At 39.3% G+C, this 18,251-nt stretch overlaps 2 protein-coding genes across 2 annotated transcripts in view; one reads left to right on the top strand and one right to left on the bottom strand.

Annotated features, from left to right (window-relative positions):
- Positions 1-18,251, top strand: part of LOC120420200 (TATA element modulatory factor) — a 140,487-nt gene that overhangs the window by 111,518 nt on the left and 10,718 nt on the right. The gene's annotated exons all lie outside the window — the stretch shown is intronic.
- On the bottom strand, positions 11,788-12,685 carry LOC120431574 (uncharacterized). Its single transcript, XM_039596685.2, has 2 exons — positions 12,317-12,685; positions 11,788-12,260 (listed from the first exon to the last, which is right to left on the bottom strand). The coding sequence occupies exon 2, from the start codon at positions 12,184-12,186 to the stop codon at positions 11,851-11,853; it is 336 nt and encodes a 111-aa protein (XP_039452619.1). The 5' UTR covers positions 12,187-12,260; positions 12,317-12,685; the 3' UTR covers positions 11,788-11,850.

The following is an 18,251-nucleotide window of genomic DNA, read 5'->3' as shown; positions in this document are numbered from 1 at the left end:
TGATATAAACCCAGTTTTGAGTAAAATCTATTCGAACCTCAAAAAACGAGTTAACAATAACGATTATCCCTTGATTTGAACTGTAAATATTATTTACTCAATAAACTATAATTAAAAAAAGAAAACAAAAAACACCAATAAAAAAACTTTTGTAATCACGATTAAACCCATGAAAATGGAAATGATCCTTTTGAAATAAAATGCTAGTCTTATTCTTTTTATTATTTCTTTTCCTCGGTGAATGTGAATGTGAATGTCAAAGTTCGAGTTTGACGTTTCTCCACGTCAGCGGTTACCGTCTTCGGTTTTGACAAAATCTGAGAGAAAATAACTTACACCCTTAAACTTAAATATTCAGTTTTCGTTAAAACTAAGTTTATTCGAAAATGATTCTGAGGTTATAAGTCAGATATGGGTGAACTAGTTAAATTGAAGTTTAGAGCCATTTTCACTTTGGTTTAGAAGAAACTGACAGATTTTGAAAGTGCGATCTAAAATAAATCATTTTAATGAGTTTAAACTACAAATAGCTAAAGAAAGTATTGTATAATTGAATCTTCAGATAATCGGACTATCGGATAATCGAGTACGGACTATTTTACTAAAGTCGTCAATTTTGACAGCTCGAGGGGCTCGACACTATTTTTTTTCTTTCCAAAAACCAACACTCAACCCACCGTTGTTACTGGCGAGCAGATCTTCGACGAGCGTTGAAATTCTCGCGGCCTAGGCCAAAAAAAGCCGCGTGGCTATGGAATGCCTGGCGTTAGATTTTTCTCACCAACTTTTCGGCTGCTGCTCGCGGTTGAGATCTCGCGGCCGCGGCCAGAAGTTTGTGGCCGGGGTCGATTAATGATCGCGAGGGGCCAGCCACAACCGCCGAAGTCAAGTGGAGTGCGGGCACGTAGTCCACACGGAGTACCGTACGGTGGAGTTGGTTTTGCTGAAATTTGGGTTACTTTTTATTTTGAAATTTATGACAAAAGTACCAGAACAAAGTTTGTAAAGATTGTTGTCAAATAGAACATTTATTGTTATGTTGGACAGGAAGCAAAACATGTTCGCTTCTGGGTTTCTGAAATAGAACACGTTTTGTTATATTTCAAATAAAACTTTTATTGTTATTTTGGCCCAGCTGGAAAACGATCATATGAAAATTTATTTTTAGGTCAAATTTGGTGTATTTTCAAGTTTAAGACAAATATTTCTGTGGTACAAAGTCACCCCTCCCTACCGGCCAAGTCTCAATGGTTGCGGGCGGTGGCGTCCGTGTGTTTTTAGCCTTTTTCTACGTTTTCTAGTAATTCTTGTGTGTACCATTGACCAGTTCGCAGTGTCTTCTTCGGCGGGACGGTGTCGGGGTTTGGGGTTGGCGCGGTGGTCCGAAAACTATTCTTCCGATTATTTGTGCATTATCCGTTAATGATGATGATGATTTAAAGCGGAAAAAGTGAATATTAAGTTAATAAGTTTCTGTTTTTCTTCGGCTTCATGTTTCTCTGCAATTTTTTTGGGTTCGCTCTTCGTTCTCTTGTTTTTTTTTTATCTTTTTCGATATTTAGCCAAGAAAGGAACCGAAGAAACGAATGTTGGAACGAGATGGCCTCTATCGTCTCTAACTTTGGGATGGGGGTGTTTTTTTCGAGAGGAGCTGGAGGCCGGTCGGACCGGAATTTGCTGATCTTGTATTCGAGTGTTTCGGATTATTGTGGGCGGGATCTAATTAATTTGCGCTGCTGATTTGATTTGTTAAAGTTTCATTGATTCCCGATCGGTGCTCTCGCTCGCCGATTGATGGATGTAATTTTTGCATGCGGAAATTACCAGTTTTAATTGAGCGGGTTTGAATTTTGGTAATTTTAAATCAGTTTTTAGAAGGTTTAAGAAAATTATACAGAAGTTATAAATAAGGCATCTGTCAGATTAGTTTGAATTTCACACAGATCTAGGCGAATATCACACATTTAAAGTATGTTTACATGACAACTGGACGTTTGTTTGCATCAGGTTTCCTATCTTTTTCTACCAAAAGTATTTTGTCATGCGACTTCTAGCTGGTTTTTTTGACTGACCGCCCGATATGCCAGCCAACATACTTCGCAGGGTTGTGACAGCTACAGCTCGATCATTGTTTGCATCAAGACACTGTGACGAGGAGTTCGTCATTTTTGAGTTAAATTATATTTTTTTCACTAGGTCTAGAAAGCCTTATGGGCATGGTTGCTTTGAAAAAGTAATGTAGAAATATGTGTTGAATTAAATTCCCTTAAATATGACTACTGCCTCATTTACTAACTTTTGAGTAGGTTCGGTTTTATCGAAAACTGAGTTATTTTGAAAGTGCTTTATGCACTAAAATCCGTCGTAATTTTGCAAAAAGGCGTTACCTTGGATGTAAACAAACAGTTGCGATTGAGTGTGTAGTAGTGCGGCTGTCAAAGTCGCTTTTTTGTCTCTGTTACTCCCAGTTTAGCCATCTTCGTTAATGTTATGGTTATCCATGGTCCTTTGTTCTTTTGTTATTGTTTTGGCTTTTTGTGGCTCGGATCGATGCACTCACCCTGAAGACTAGCTCTAATGCAAATCAAATTGACGCACTTCGTACCTATGGTAATCAGGCTTGAGTCTATCTCTCTTGCTCCAATGACAGTTCAAGTAGAGTGTGACTGGGATAGGCTGCTTGTTGACATCCAAGGATTCGCCCTATTGAAAAATTGCTACAAAAATATGAAGTTCGAAAAAAACAAACTTCTAGCAAAACATTGTAATAGGGCCGATGCCAAAGTGTAAACAAAGAGTCCATCCTGCTCGTTCCTAATGTAAACATCACTCAGTCGCCAGCCAGCGACAAGTTAAGACGTGTTTTGCTCGTGTTGTCATCTCGCGTGCTTGGAAGTTTTAGACAGATGGAGGTGGAGGAATCCTCCGAGGAGGAAGATGTTCGTCCCGTCAGCGGGAATCGGAAGCGGAAGAAGTCCAGCGAGGTCACTGGAATCGGCATTGAAGGAGAAAAAGTTGAGAAGACCCTGCTCAACAATAACAAATTCAGCCCGCTAGCGGATAACAAAAACAACAACAATGCCAGCCCAGCAGGAGGAGGGGACGCCCCGGCGGTTCCACCACCCGGCCAGTCGGCAGGTAAACAAAAGCAACCACCTTTGGTGGTGAAGAACACCATGGATTTTTACAAGCTCGTGGCGATAGTGGAATGTTGTAAATTAGGTTTCAAACCGATTTACAAACTAACCCGATTTGGAACCAAGGTGACCTGCTTCTCTGTCAAAGATGTTGACAAGTTGCAAGAGCTACTCAAGAAGAAGAAAGTGGAATTCTACACCCACGATCGGCGGAGCGAACGAAATCATCGGGTGGTTCTTCGTGGGTTTCCTGATGAACTGAAACCGGACGAGGTCAAGTACCTTCTGAAGAGGGATCTCAAGCTGGACGCGCTGGAGGTGCATACCATCAAGCGGAAGGAAAAGTCCACCGTGGACGAAACTCCGTACATTGTGGTCTTCCCCAAGGGATACACCAATCTGAAGAAGCTCTCTGCAATGAAAGTTGTGGCAAGCACTATCATCCGGTGGGAGGCCTACCGGAACAAGCGGCCGAACGTGACCCAGTGCAGGAACTGCTTGCAGCTGGGTCATGGAACCAGGAACTGTCACCTGAAAGGCAGGTGCAACAACTGTGGGGGTCCCCACAAGACGGACGAGTGCAAAGTCCAAGAAGCCGAGCCGAAGCGGTGTGCCAACTGCTCTGGAGCCCACGAAGCCACGGACCGCAGCTGCCCTAAGCGTGCGGACTTCATCCGGAGGCGCCAGCAGGCGTCGAATCCGAAACCGCCGGCAAGGAAGGCGGAGAAGCAGAGTCCAGCAGTTCCGGCGTTTACGCCGGCGGAGTTCCCTCCGTTGCCGGGCGCAGTTCCGGACGGAAAATCCAAGGATCGCCCTCGTCCCGCAGGAAGCAGCCAAGGTGGCCCCCGAGACGGTGGAGCCACGGAGAAGGAAGCCGGGGAGGTACTCTACAGTTCGGCTGAGCTGTGGGGGATTTTCTCCGAGTACATCGGCAGGTTCAAGACCTGCAAGACCCGCTTGGACCAAGTAACCCTCGTCAGTTACATGATCTCCAAGTATGGAATTTAAAGAGTTTTTTTTTTGTTATTATATATTGTTATACTGATCTTCGGTCCCAACCTGGTCACAGCACCTAAAAGGACCTAATAAAAATAAGTTAAGAAAAAAAAATGTAAACATCAACTGACGTGAGCAGGATAGACTCTTTGTTTACACTTTGGCTTCGGCCCTATTACAATGTTTTGCTTGACTTGTTTAAGTCTGTGCTGGGAGTAAACATCTTATCAAGAGAAAACAATCAATATCAACCAGCCCTCTGTCACTGCCGCCATGTTTATGAAACCAAAATATTCGATGACGAACATCAAGAAAACAAAGAAGAAAACCACGGTGTCTACTGTAAGATTTGGAAAAATAAACAAAGTGCAGAGACGTTTTTTTAAATTATGTTCTTTTTCACATGTTACACTTGCTGCATGTCCAGGGCTCTTCAAGGAATGTTACTTCCAAGTGGATTCCAAGAAATTGTCGATCCCCGGTCCCAAGATTTTCCCGGTCGAATCGGATCTGTGCTTTAAATTGGTTAAAACTACTTCTGCTTCTCCGACTGCTCATCCCGCCATCCGATTCAAGAGCTCCTTCGACTCCGGCCTCATACACACACATTATATTTCCGGAAATCTGCCCTAGATAAACAGGACCACTCGCGTGACCATTTAACTAGAGCGTCCAATTTCCCGGGGTTACAAAATTCCCGGGAAACGGGAAATGTTCAACAAATTTTCCGGGAAATCCCGGGAATTCCCGGGAAATTTGAAATTAATCAAAAATTGTTCTGATCCTGGTTTTTGATTAATATTTTGCAACAAAATTGTACAGAATAGCAACTTTAATGGTCAAACTAACTATTAGGTTCAATTAATGCCTTGGCTGCTTGTAAAAACCATACAACTTCAAGGAAAAATATAAATTTTCTAAATATATATATAAGCTGTCTTTCAATTCATTCAAAATATAAAAAAAATATTAGTATTTTGTTTTGATAAGAAGTAGCAAGGTATTATTTTTTTAATCACAGTGTTTGGAAAGTGAGTAAAATGAATCCATGCTCCAAAACGATAAAATTGCTTTTAAATACGTCTCGGTGACCAGTTTGAGAGAATATGATAAAGAATAATTTAGATAATTTGGTTGAAATGAAATATATCATGTATAATATAGAAAATATTTATTTCATGGCATATTTTTTATCCAGAATAAATCTTACTGGTTTGAGCTGACGAATAAATAGATAAACATTTAATTTACCTTTTTTTAATAATTCGTCCTAATAAATGACTTCGGTTAAAAGAATTTTCATAGCAAAAAAAGTAGTTAAGTAATTTAATATTTATGCCCTTGGTAACTCTAAAAAAAAAACTTGGTAACTCTAGTGCTCTATAAATTTTCAACTTTTAACTATGATTTCTCGAACACTTTTAAACAAATTAACCTAATTCTTCTAGCAAAAATCCTCATCCTCATTTAATGATAAAGATTAAATTTTAATCCAATTTGGTCATGATAAACAAAACGGAAAAAAAACTCAACTTTGATCTATACGGGAAGAGGTACCTTATTTTCAAACTATATAACAAAAATGTTCGTTTAAGAAGCTTACTAAATTATAAAAGTTTATTTTCATTCCATAATATCGTATTTTTGTTGCCCAACAAATAAACGGGATATCTAGAGTTTTTTTAAAGGTCATTTATATGTTTCCAAAAAACTGTAGATATATTCCTAGTTATGAATGCTTCAGAAATTAATATCATTTTAAATAAATCTTGACATGAAATTTTCAGTCGAATTGATAAGTTCAATAAGAACAGTAAATTGAATTTTATTAAATTAATATTGATTTCTTTAATTTTTTTTTGTAGGTTTGAAAAAATGTACCAAAAAGTTAAGAAAATAGAAACTTGCGCTGGAATTTCGGGAATTCCCGGGAAATTTACAAAATTCCCGGGAAACGGGAAATATTTAAATTCGGGAAATCCCGGGAATTCCCGGAAAATTTTGTCCCGGGACGGGAAATTGGACGCTCTAATTTAAACCGAATTTTGTAATAAATTTAGACCAAAATATTATTTTTGGTTAACCTCTTTCGCGTCCGCCATTTCCCTATTTTGTGTAAACAATCAGAAGACACCAATACTACTTCATCCAAAGCTTTGTTGATGGTGGGCTCTTCACACATACTAATGCACATTCTCTATCCAATGCATTGTTTATAATGGGCTCTTCACACATACACGCAGAAAAATATGGCATATTTGAATCAACATAACGTTTTGTTGATTTTAAAATCATTATTTGGTTGAATCAACGTTAAACGTCAAAGCTTTTTTTTTCAAAACTTCAAAAGATTTTTGTGGAATTGAGAAAATCATGGTTTGTTTCAACGCAAAATCGGCGTTGATTATATTCAACAAAAATATTGTTGGTTCAAACCTCGTACAGGCTGAAACTACAAAATATTTTTCTGCGTGTGCTAATGCGTGGGCTCTTCGAGGTTTTGGTGACTGTCAAACGTTCTAGACATTTACAGTGATGCCAGAGGGCTGATATCAAGCTTGATTTTGACAGATAGCAGTCATGATTATTTGTTTCAGAGTCTAATTCGCTTTAGACTTAGAGTAATTTTCATTCAGAGTTCGTTGGAATATTTAAGTATGCTTGATTTATGTTTTTTATGACATCCATATCCGTCAAAACCGCACCAACTTGAAATGAATTTAGGGCCAAATACTAGTGAGTGTAACTATTTTTTTAAATCTAAGTTATTTTAAATGTGCGTGTTGATTGCGTACTAAGGCACAGCGCAAGCAATACAGGAGGTAAGCTTAGCTGTCAAACGCAGGGGTGGAATTTATTCTTTCTTCAGACTTTTAAAAACAACTGTTTCGTTTTTGAAGAGTTTTAACACACGATTATGTTCTAAGATAATCATTCCACCCCATCAAAAACATAGATAGATTCACCAGCAAAGATAAAACCCAACCAGTCGAAACCTGCGACTTCTGTTTGGTCTCAACTTTCCAACCGTTTCGCAGCATTTTCAGCCTGGTTCATCTCTCTTGATAACAATCACCCCTGTCTCAGTTCAAACATTTGTCATCGCGCGCGCCTACTGAGACGATAATCCGCGGCGAACGATGATGATGGCATCGCACGGGGGTTGTTTATGCTACTGGGCCCAGCGTGACATTCGCGGCAGTTGATCTGAGCCTAATTGTGCCACTTTATGCGAGTGATTGTATATGGTACTTGACAGCGAAGATGACTATCGAAAGAGTGGTGAGTGTGGATCTGCTTGCAGCTTCGAAGGCGTGTGACGTTTGATGGATTTTTGAGGGTTTCAGTGAAAAGCCTTTTTAGGGCCTGTTGATAATCTAAGGTTTTCGTTCTGGAAACACTGCTGTCAGGTTGAAAGTTTCTATACTATTGATTATGTTTAGTTGCTAGTAACAAAGTTGGAATTTTGATATTAAAAATTAAGTGCCCGACACATCGATCTTGCAACACTGCTGTCAAATATCAACAAATCTAGTAAGTGTTTGAATAATTTTGCATTGAAACTTCAACAAAAAACTTGTGTAGTTTAATAAATCTGGCAACACTGCTGCCAACTTTTGGCAAATCGAGTACAAATCTAAACAACATTTAGGAAATTTTTCAACAAACTTTTTCAGAACCAAAAGAACACCCCCAATGTTTACCAAAAACCGGGCAACACTGCCGGCACGCAAATCAGGCACCCTCGACCGCCGCCACCGTGGTTTCCGGGCCGCGCTATCTGTCTCGGGAGGATCTAAATCCCTCATCTTTTATGTTGCACGCCGGGTTGATAAAGTGGCACGCAGGGGATGATCACTTTTTGCCACCATCTGTGTAATGCGGCACTTCACACTTCCCGGGACCGCGTTCCACACGCGCGTTTTGTAGGTTTTTGAGAAAGGATTTGCTGGGAGTGAGGGTTAATGGTCCGAGTCTTGGATTAGACTGTGGTTTTCTTTAAAAATCGACTGTTTTGAACCTTTTTAAGCGTGTGATTCCAGCCCTGCCCTTGACAGATAGTAATTACGAATCAATGTAATCAATTTTGAAGGTAACGTTTTTAAGCTGTCAGATGCAGGTCTAAGATTGCACGCTTAATCGGTTACACATAAATACTCAAAAATAGGACCAAAGTAGATCCCTCTGCCCTGTATGTATATGAGGACGGCGAGGTAACACAAAATTTCGACAGCTGACGATGAGACGATGAGATGATTTGATATGGTTTGGTGGCGGTGACGAACACCCTGGTAAGCATGGATGGGCTAATTTGAAATGAATGAGAGCTAATCGGTTTGGGTTTCCCTTACTCTAGTTTGGGCGCGCCAGTTCGCGTGACAGACTTTGGTTAGCGATGGATGTCCTTTGAATTTTTTTTTCTGTTCGAAAAGGCGATTTAAAAATCTTTTTCAACTCATTTCTGATGTAAATTTTAATCTACCGTCGGTATTAGGTTTTACACCGTGACGTCATTTGACAGCTCGTGTGCACTGTTTACATGGTCTTCGTCGATTGTCGACGAATTTCCCCGAACAAAATCGACGACCGCATCGAACTCCGTGTAAACAGTGCACTCCTTTCTAACCTTCAAACCGAGTCGGCGTAAAACCTAAATTCGCTTCAACCATCCGTCTCCATGCAGTCGTTCAACCCCAATCCTTCTGTACCGGAACTTAATCCACTTCCAAGTCTGCGTTTCTTCCCACACACATCATCAGCGCCGATCGATCTTCATTAACTCCACAACTACTTTTATCAAACCCAAGTGTGTGTGTGTGTGCCTCAATTTAATAACGTTATCTGGCTTTTATTGTGAATCAATTATTAACACACTACACATGTGTGACTCACCACCACCACAACCAAGAGTAGCCAGGTAATAAGAGGAAAACGGTTCGAAGAAAACAAAATCTCCTCTCATCACTCTGTAATGAAATGCCGCAATGGCGTTGGCCGAGCTCTCAACGGCCGCAACAACAACACAAAAAATCCGAAGAGAAGAAGAAAAAATCACAGCTAATGTAAACATGCTAGTTTTGCCAAATCATCTTCTGTCAATAATACTTAAGCAATTTTCGAACAAGCTGCCGGAGCTTCAAAAGCCGCAGCTCCGCAACTCACCACCGCAGCAGATGTGAAGAGTTTTTTCAAATTGGGTTGATTTTTTCTCACCGTGCAACCGCGCGGCGTTTGACAGGTCACCTCACCTTCAGCGTTGCGCAAGGTGATCTGCGCCTTAAGGTGAGATTATTTTCAGCTGTCAAACGCAGGGGTGGAATTGCTGCACCAACAAGTTGCATCAATTCTTCATAAATGGACGCGTCGCATAAAAGATTCCACTTGTGTGAAGTGCCTCGGTCCCATCAACGAAGAGAATCTCGCAATATCGTAAGGCGAATAATTTATGATTATGCTGCTTTCACACCCCTTCACTGATATATTGAGGACAACCGTCGTCGCAGCATCGCTGAAGAACACGTTTTTGCACGGCAAATGAACCCGAAAAGGGCGACCACTCAATTAGGTTTGTAAATGAAATATTGTAACGCTTCATATTTAATGGAAACCATCATCATTCATCCATCAAGCCCGGACCGGACCGGCCGAAGACCAAGACCACGAGGATGCAAGGATTAGGTTGAGATGGTTCAGTGGAATTTTGTGAGGGATGTTCAGGAAAAACATGTTTTTATTGAGCTGATAGAACCACAATATGAATCACCTAGAGGTAAGCACCTGTCAAACGCAGTTTGTGGAACCAAACTTGACACCGTGCGCATCCCTAACCCCAATCCAAGCAGGCTCGTGCAGTGCACGCACTGGAATTGCATCCCTTCCTGGCCGGCAAAAATCAAGGACCTAACCTCAACTCGTGGCACACTGCGTTGCGTTGATCCCCTTTTTGACAGGAAGCGAGCTCATCACAGCACACACACTTGTGGCGACGAAGAAGCCGTCGGCGGCGGCCACTTCCTGGCCTGCTTGGTGGTGTCGTCGTTTGACAGCCGTCTCCCTTCGGGAACACGTGACCAACCATCCGGCCACAAGATTGACGAAAACTTCTCTGCGCTCTACCCGAAAGAGACCTCGAACCTCAGCAGGGCGTTTTGTACAAATAATTCATATCAGAAGCAATTAATCACCTCATGCGGTAAACGTGCCAGAACGACGTCGTCGACGGGCTCAAGAGTCCGATCGAATTAAGCGGCAGAAACCACTTCCAGTGCGGTTATTGTCCGTAATGACGGGCCGAGTATTGTGCGGAAAAGAGCTTTTAAGGAACCGATGGATGGACGCCTTTTGTTGACTTCTTGCCGTGAATAGATCACCAAGTGTGTCATACGGAGTCCCCGTTTTGGGCGTATCGAAAGAGGAGACAATTGGCCACATTGGCCGATGGTAAATACCGCTTGACGACCTCTTTTGAGACAGACGGAGTTATCTGTCAAAACAAAAGTGTACAACCCTGATTTTGTTGTGACGTCTAAGGTTGTTGACGGTTAAAGGTAACTATCTGTGGAACGCAGGGCTGAACTCAAAAAAAAACTTCCCGTTGTGAAAAAAACTATATTTTTTCTTCAAAAAACTCAAGATTCCCATAGCGCGTGTGCAGGGCTTCTCCATCCCAAAGGGGCGCAAAAACACCTGCACGGACTCATTACATAGTTTCGCATGTAACTTTTTTTTCTTACTCTCCCTTGACGCAAACCCGTCCATGCGGAACAGATTCGCTATCGTGTGTCAGGTATGTGGGCTTTGAGCCTTTTTTTTTTAGCCTGAACTCTCTGTCACCATGATTTATTCCCATAATGAAGACAGGGGTCTTGGCGATCGAGAAGGGCGCAAGTGGCGCACACAAGTGCGGTAGTAATTTTACACTCGAGTATCGGATTTTAATGCCAGCGGATCGATCGCATTCTTAGGGCGCGCAAATAGCGCGCCAAAAGTGTCCATTCAAGGGAAACTGGGCTGGTTTGATTGTAGGGGGAATAAGGGTTAGGTTGACCTTTTGATCTCTATTGAGTTTTTTTTTGACTTTGGCATATTAAAAAAACATCTCTGCTCGTTGAACGTCTCAGTTTTCGTCAAAACAAAACCTACTCAAGAATGAGTAAACGGGACATCTGTCATATTTGAGTGAATTTCACTAGAGTTACCACGTGCGCATGTATTGCGTATACGTACACGAAAAAGATTGAGGTTAAATTTTGTACCCGCCAGCAAAACAAATGGTGTGCTAGTGTGCGTGAGAGCGGGCTTAGATAACTCTCTAGGGGGTCTTCCGCCATCTTGGAAGTTCAGAAAACGAACACTGAAAATCATTATTATACATATTGCTACTGTAACACGAAGTGTGTTATCCTGGTTGAACTCAAAAGTCCCATGCAAATGTGTAAACACAAACTGAAAAAATGTGTAATGTCGATTCTCAGTGTACGGAGGCACTGCTTGATCGATCAAAAGAAAAAAGCAAAAAAAAAGGTAAACATAAAAATCACAAATTGCCAACAGCAACACAATTCGAAAGATTTTTTCATTATGTACCGTTGCGAAAAACTTGAAAATCAGACATCAAAATACTGATTTGTACGGCCGATGTGTGTGTTCGGAATGTCATTCACAGTACCCAATCCGAGTACGGTGTTACAGAACGCTTGTTGACCCGGGTCGCCGTTTATCCGCACCAATGGCCCATGGCCAATGGCAGCATCCCGAATGCCTGTACCGGGGATAGCGGCGCGGCCCGAACGAGGCACTGGATGCACGACGCGGGTAGCGTAGGGATTAAATCTCTGGTGGATGACCGGCTGAGCTGGACGGACGGATGGATCAGCAATCCGATAGCTGACACCGGACACGGCGACGTGGCCTGAGTTAGGCAAAGTTTTAGCGGGAACTCGTTGACCTCGACGGCCGTGCAATGCCACCGAAAGCCCAGCGATTGGAACATCGGTTTCGGGAAGGTCGCCGCTAACTGGTTGATTGTTAACTGTCGCTGCTGACCCCGCATTCACCGCACCTGGTCTGCAGGCAGCGATGTACGGATGTGGGACTGCCCGAGCCGCTACTGATGCCTCGGTGACGCTGTACATTTTATAATATGGTTATAATTCAATTTACAATTGAGCTTTTTAACATACCTGTTGGGTCTGTTCCGTTGCGGTTCTGCGAATGGCGTTGCATGTTTGTACAACCTTATTTGATCGTTCACTTTATAGAAGAATGCGATGTGAAAATGCTTCGAACAAATTCGATCACGCTTAAAGTTGACCGTTGATAGGACGTTTGGATGGCACTTTTCGGCCGCGAGAATAGCTTCAAACCACTGAGCTTGGCGGATTTCGTCAACAGGGAACCGATGTTGCGTGATTCCTACGGGAATTTGGTGAAAATCCGTGGTACAGGACGGTACGATGCACTTCATTGTAGCTAAACACGACCGAACAATAAATCTAAACAAGGAGTCGAACAAGCAAGGAAGATTTGTTTTTGTTTTCGAGCGCAACGTGTCTGCGTGTTTGTGTGTGTGTGCGTTGTCAAATTGATCTCTGCCTCCAAGATGGCCGCCGGTTAGCATCCCCCTGTGGGATACCATTTGACAGCTGGTGCCTTTGTTAAGGGCTTTTATGTGACAACCGTGCTAATATCGACTGTTGTCAGTTTACTTTGGTCGGAATAGGGGTGGCCTGGGTGCTAAATAGTGGTTTGCAAAACGGCCTCAATCTTGAACTGTCAAAGTGGAACCAATATACTGTTCGCTAAAAGTAGAGAGTATTGTTATCGATAATTAAAAACTGTTTTTTTTTGCAAGAATGAAAAATGTGTGGTTTTTGAGGACCTGGAGTTGAAGTCAAGAAATCTTAAGAAAGTTGAAGGCGAGATCATCATTTATTTTTGGAAGTTGTTTATGGAAGCGATGCGGTTGTGTCCATACAGAAGCTACCTATATTATTTTATTCCGTTTGAAATCCTTCTGGTTCAGTGAAAATCTTCTATGTTTGTTGGATCAGCTTCGCTAGAATCAGCGATGTTTTTTCGCTTGACCAAAAAGAGCTGCAGGAGATATTATTGGATTTTTAATCAGCCAGGGAATTTATCTGCGACATCGCAGAATGACACTCTCGCCGTAGTTCTTGTCACCCGTAAGAAAAGAAAAACCTCTTCTAATCAATCGAAACTTGAACACACATAATTTTCTAGAAAAAAATGTTAAAAAACTAGACAAAATAAAACACATACTACTGATTACAAAACAGCTCATTTACCAGTAAGAAAAAAGTCATGCTTGTGCTTGAACAGCCTCCTACTTTGTAGATGTAAACAAAGTGGGATCATTCGAAAATCACGTTACGCATTCTCTCTATTCATCACCCAGGGTGTGGCATCCCCCTTCTAAGAATTCAACGAGAGAGAAATTTACTTAGATCTTAGGGAAATTCACGCAAATGTGACAGATGCCTCGTTTACTCATTTCTGAGTAGGTTTGTTTTGATGAAAACTGAGTGATTTTAAATGAGAAGGTAGAACCTTTGTTTGACGTTTACTTTGTTTATGTATTAGAGAGATTAAAATTTCTTCCTAAATCCCAAAAATCATTCATTGAACTTTCATTTCTACCATATCTCATGAAAGAGTTTAGCCTGTATTCTTCCGAAAATCATTTGTTAATCTTCCAAGCTAGAATCAAACTCCACAAACCCCAACTTCCCACTCTCACAAACTCGCCTCCAGTTTCTCGGCTGCTCTCAATTAATTTTACATGAATGAATGTCTCGGCGGGAACTTTTTTTTTTCTCTACAATCCCGTTCATCTTTTCTGTACTCCACCTTGCCCGGATCATCGCGGGACACCGGTAGGGTGACAATATTGAAATAAGATCGACCTAGAAAAAAACCCTCAACACTTTGATCCAAATCTCGGCCCCGAAGCGATCACTTCAGGTGTGGTCCCGGTCGTCTAACCCTTTGGGATCATCAAATCAGGTAAGCGAAAAAAGAGGAAGGTTGGTGGAGCTTAAACTTTTTTGCTGTTGTTTGGACAGTATCGGATCTTATTCCTTCTGGAACGATGGGGTTTGATGGATGCGACCCCCCAAGGTGCGATCTTTGGACAGATTTTGCGCCAAATTTGGGCATTTTGGTCCGTTAAAATTTGATTTGTTATTGTTTGAAATGGAAAATTGGACCCAACAATGTACCCCTTTTAGGTCCAATTTTGACACCTGTCAGTGTGACATTTCGCATCAGAAAAGAGAGTAATGACCTAGAAATTCGATTTCGAGCCGGTAGCCCAACGCGTCTGACTCAAGTCGGTAGTAAGGATTCACTCGGTGACCACAACTTGGTAAATTACCATAAAAAGGAACAATAAAAATGTGTAATTGTCTTCGGGATCGAATTTCCCAGAAGGGCAACGTCAAGACAGGAGGTGAAGAAGTCACAGAACGGGGAACGAGGAAAGTTGCGATGAATGAAACGAAAAGTGATCCCTAAGTGATCAACCTTAAACACACACACACACACAAAGTCCAATTACGACAAAAAATGAACCGATAATAGAGGGCTGATGAGAATACAAAGATATCGGATTACTGCCGGGTCAAGATCGGATCGACGCCCCGGCGGTCCTGTCACGTCAATCCGTCGAACGAGATGATGATCACGGCCTAGGATGGTAAAAAATGACGCGGTGGAGTATCAGTTTTTAGAGCAGATTTACAATTTAGTCAGTGATTTTGGGATGCTGGGACCCCTTTTCACACTTTTAGTGGGAACCGGATGTTTGATAAAAAACTATATGGGTAGATTGTTTTTTGAACTTATAGAACAGTGAACATGGCTCTCCTCTCTCGCGCATGAAAAGTTGGCAAAAGGAAACTCAAAAAATCATCATCTGGATTATTCGGCGGAACATCGAATTCACTACTACAATTGCAGGTGTAACACGTCACACGTCCAAAAATGACCTGTTACTATTCGTAGATGAAAAATGGTTGTAAACAAAACAAAATAAATTAATTTATGTGGCGAAATTCACAAAAAATCCTCTACTGATTGAATGTTCGGGAGCGACTTTTTTTCTCCTCTCTCGCCTACTCTATCTCTTTCGCGAGTGAAGAAAGTTCTCTAGAGAAAGCCACGGTGTGTTTTGTAGAACAAACTTAAGATAAAAAATTCGGGTATATCTGATAATTGGCACCGTGAAAGAAGGGCTCTTTCCCGACATTTTGCGGGGTCTGCCGAAATATTTCGTCGGGGGGTCTAGAGCATTTTTTTTTTGAAGATTATTTTTCCATTTTATGGGATATCTGTCACAGAAAATCGGTGCATTTAACCAACTATATTTGACCAATATTTGACCTCCACTAAAAAAAATCGAGCCGAATTTATCAGATTTTTAGCTTTCTTTGAAATAACCCCCAAAATCCATGCTGGAAACCCCGATACGACCGAAAATAAATCTTTTCTTTGTACAATTTGTCATGAAAATTCAGTAACACATTGCCCGGATACGAATTTGAGCAATAAACAATGCAAAACATATCAGAATAGGCAGTGCCGATCACGTGAAAGGGAATCAAATCAAGAAATTTTGGAGAAAGTCACTATTTATTTTCGGAAATTGGGCATATCTCTGCTAATATTTATCCAAAACTGATACTTTTTTATGGAATTGGTTCAGAAAACTGTTGTCTACAATGTGATTGATTTTAAAATATTTTTTAATGTTATGGTGTAATGTGGCAGAGGCACTAATAAATATTTTGATACATTTTTGCATTGTTTATCGCTCAAATTCGTATCTGGCAATGTGTTGCTGAATCATGACAAATTGTACAAAGAAAAGATTTATTTTCGGTTGTATGAGTGATATCAACATGAATGCACCGATTGTCTGTGACCTTTTTGAACAGATAACCCATAAAATCAAAAAAGTGACAGAGTTGTCAGTGTCAGTGTCAGTTGTCAGAGTGTCCTGTTGCAAACAATGGTTGACCTTGAGCTGTCACAGCCCTGAGAAATATTTTGACTGAAATATCAGGCGGTTAGTCAAAAACACCAGCTAGAAGTCGCATTAAAAAAAAATAAAAAAATAGGAAATTCATAAAAATTCAAGAAATTAAAAAAAACAAGAAATTCCAAAAATTGAAGAAACTTAAGAAATTCAAGAAAATCAAGAAATTTCAAAAATTCAAGAAAATTAAGAAATTCAAAAAACAAACTAAAATTCATAAAATTCAAGCAATTCAAGAACTTCAAGAAATTTAAGAATTTAAAGAAATTCAAGAAATTTAAGAAAATCAAGAAATTCAAGAAATTCAAGAAATTCAAGAAATTCAAGAAATTCAAGAAATTCAAGAAATTCAAGAAATTCAAGAAATTCAAAAAATTCAAGAAATTCAAGAAATTCAAGAAATTCAAGAAATTCAAGAAATTCAAGAAATTCAAGAAATTCAAGAAATTCAAGAAATTCAAGAAATTCAAGAAATTCAAGAAATTCAAGAAATTCAAGAAATTCAAGAAATTCAAGAAATTCAAGAAATTCAAGAAATTCAAGAAATTTAAGAAATTCAAGAAATTCAAGAAATTCAAGAAATTCAAAAAATTCAAGAAATTTAAAAAATTCAAAAAAATTAAGAAATTCAAGAAATTCGAAAAAATTCAAGAAATTCAAGAAATTCAAAAAATTCAAGAAATTCAAGAAATTCAAAAAATTCAAGAAATTCAAGAAATTCAAGAAATTCAAGAAATTCAAGAAATTCAAAAAAATCAAGAAATTCAAGAAATTCAAGAAATTCAAGAAATTCAAAAAATTCAAGAAATTCAAGAAATTCAAGAAATTTAAGAAATTCAAGAAATTCAAGAAATTCAAGAAATTCAAGAAATTCAAGAAATTCAAGAAGTTCAAGAAATTCAAGAAATTCAAGAAATTCAAGAAATTCAAGAAATTCAAGAAATTCAAGAAATTCAAGAAATTCAAGAAATTCAAGAAGTTCAAGAAATTCAAGAAATTCAAGAAATTCAAGAAATTCAAGAAATTCAAGAAATTCAAGAAATTCAAGAAATTCAAGAAATTCAAGAAATTCAAGAAATTCAAGAAATTCAAGAAATTCAAGAAATTCAAGAAATTCAAGAAATTCAAGAAATTCAAGAAATTCAAGAAATTCAAGAAATTCAAGAAATTCAAGAAATTCAAGAAATTCAAGAAATTCAAGAAATTCAAGAAATTCAAGAAATTCAAGAAATTCAAGGAATTCAAGAAATTCAAGAAATTCAAGAAATTCAAGAAATTCAAGAAATTCAAGAAATTCAAAAAAATCAAGAAATTCAAGAAATTCAAGAAACTCAAGAAATTCAAGAAATTTAACAAATTCACGATATTCAAGAAATTCAAGAAATTTAAAAAAATTAAAAAATAAAAAGAATAAAAAAAATCAAAAAATTTAAGAATAAAAAAATCAAGAAATTCAAGAAATTCAAGAGATTCAAGAAATTCAAGAAATTCAAGAAATTCAAGAAATTCAAGAAATTCAAGAAATTCAAGAAATTTAAGAAATTCAAGAAATTCAAGAAATTCAAGAAATTCAAGGCATTCAAGAAATTCAAGAAATTAAAAAATTCAAGAAATTTAAGAAATTCTAGAAATTCAAGAAATTTAAGAAATTCTAGAAATTCTAGAAATTTAAGAAACTAAAGAAATAAAAAAAATCAAGAAATTCAAGAAATTCAAACAATTCAAGAAATTCAAGAAATTTAAGAAATTTAAGAAGTTCAAGAATATCGAACGGTCAATCAAAAAACCGGCTAGATTTCGCATGACAAAAAAATGCTAGAAAGAGATAGGAAACCTGATGCCTTATACGGTGCTTACAATAAATCATAAGATTCTCGGCATGTTTTCGTTCGTTGGTGAATTTCAGCAGAAGTGATGATTACTGAATCGCATTCAGTTATTTATTTTGTTCAAATGGTAGATTCCCAAGCTCCAATCAATCCTATCCCAATTGACCTTCATCGCTGCACCGGGGAGTTGAAATCAACCCACCAAAAAAAAAAAAAATCCCGCCACCGTGA

Source organism: Culex pipiens, chromosome 1 (genome assembly GCF_016801865.2).
Source record: "Culex pipiens pallens isolate TS chromosome 1, TS_CPP_V2, whole genome shotgun sequence".
NCBI lineage: Eukaryota > Metazoa > Arthropoda > Insecta > Diptera > Culicidae > Culex > Culex pipiens.
The sequence above is the reverse complement of the archived record's forward strand: the minus strand, read 5'-3'. Positions and strand labels throughout refer to the sequence as shown.

Excerpts from the sequence above, each read along its gene's own strand:
- LOC120431574 (XM_039596685.2), bottom strand. The coding sequence starts at position 12,186 with ATGCGGGGTCAGCAGCGACAGTTAACAATCAACCAGTTAGCGGCGACC.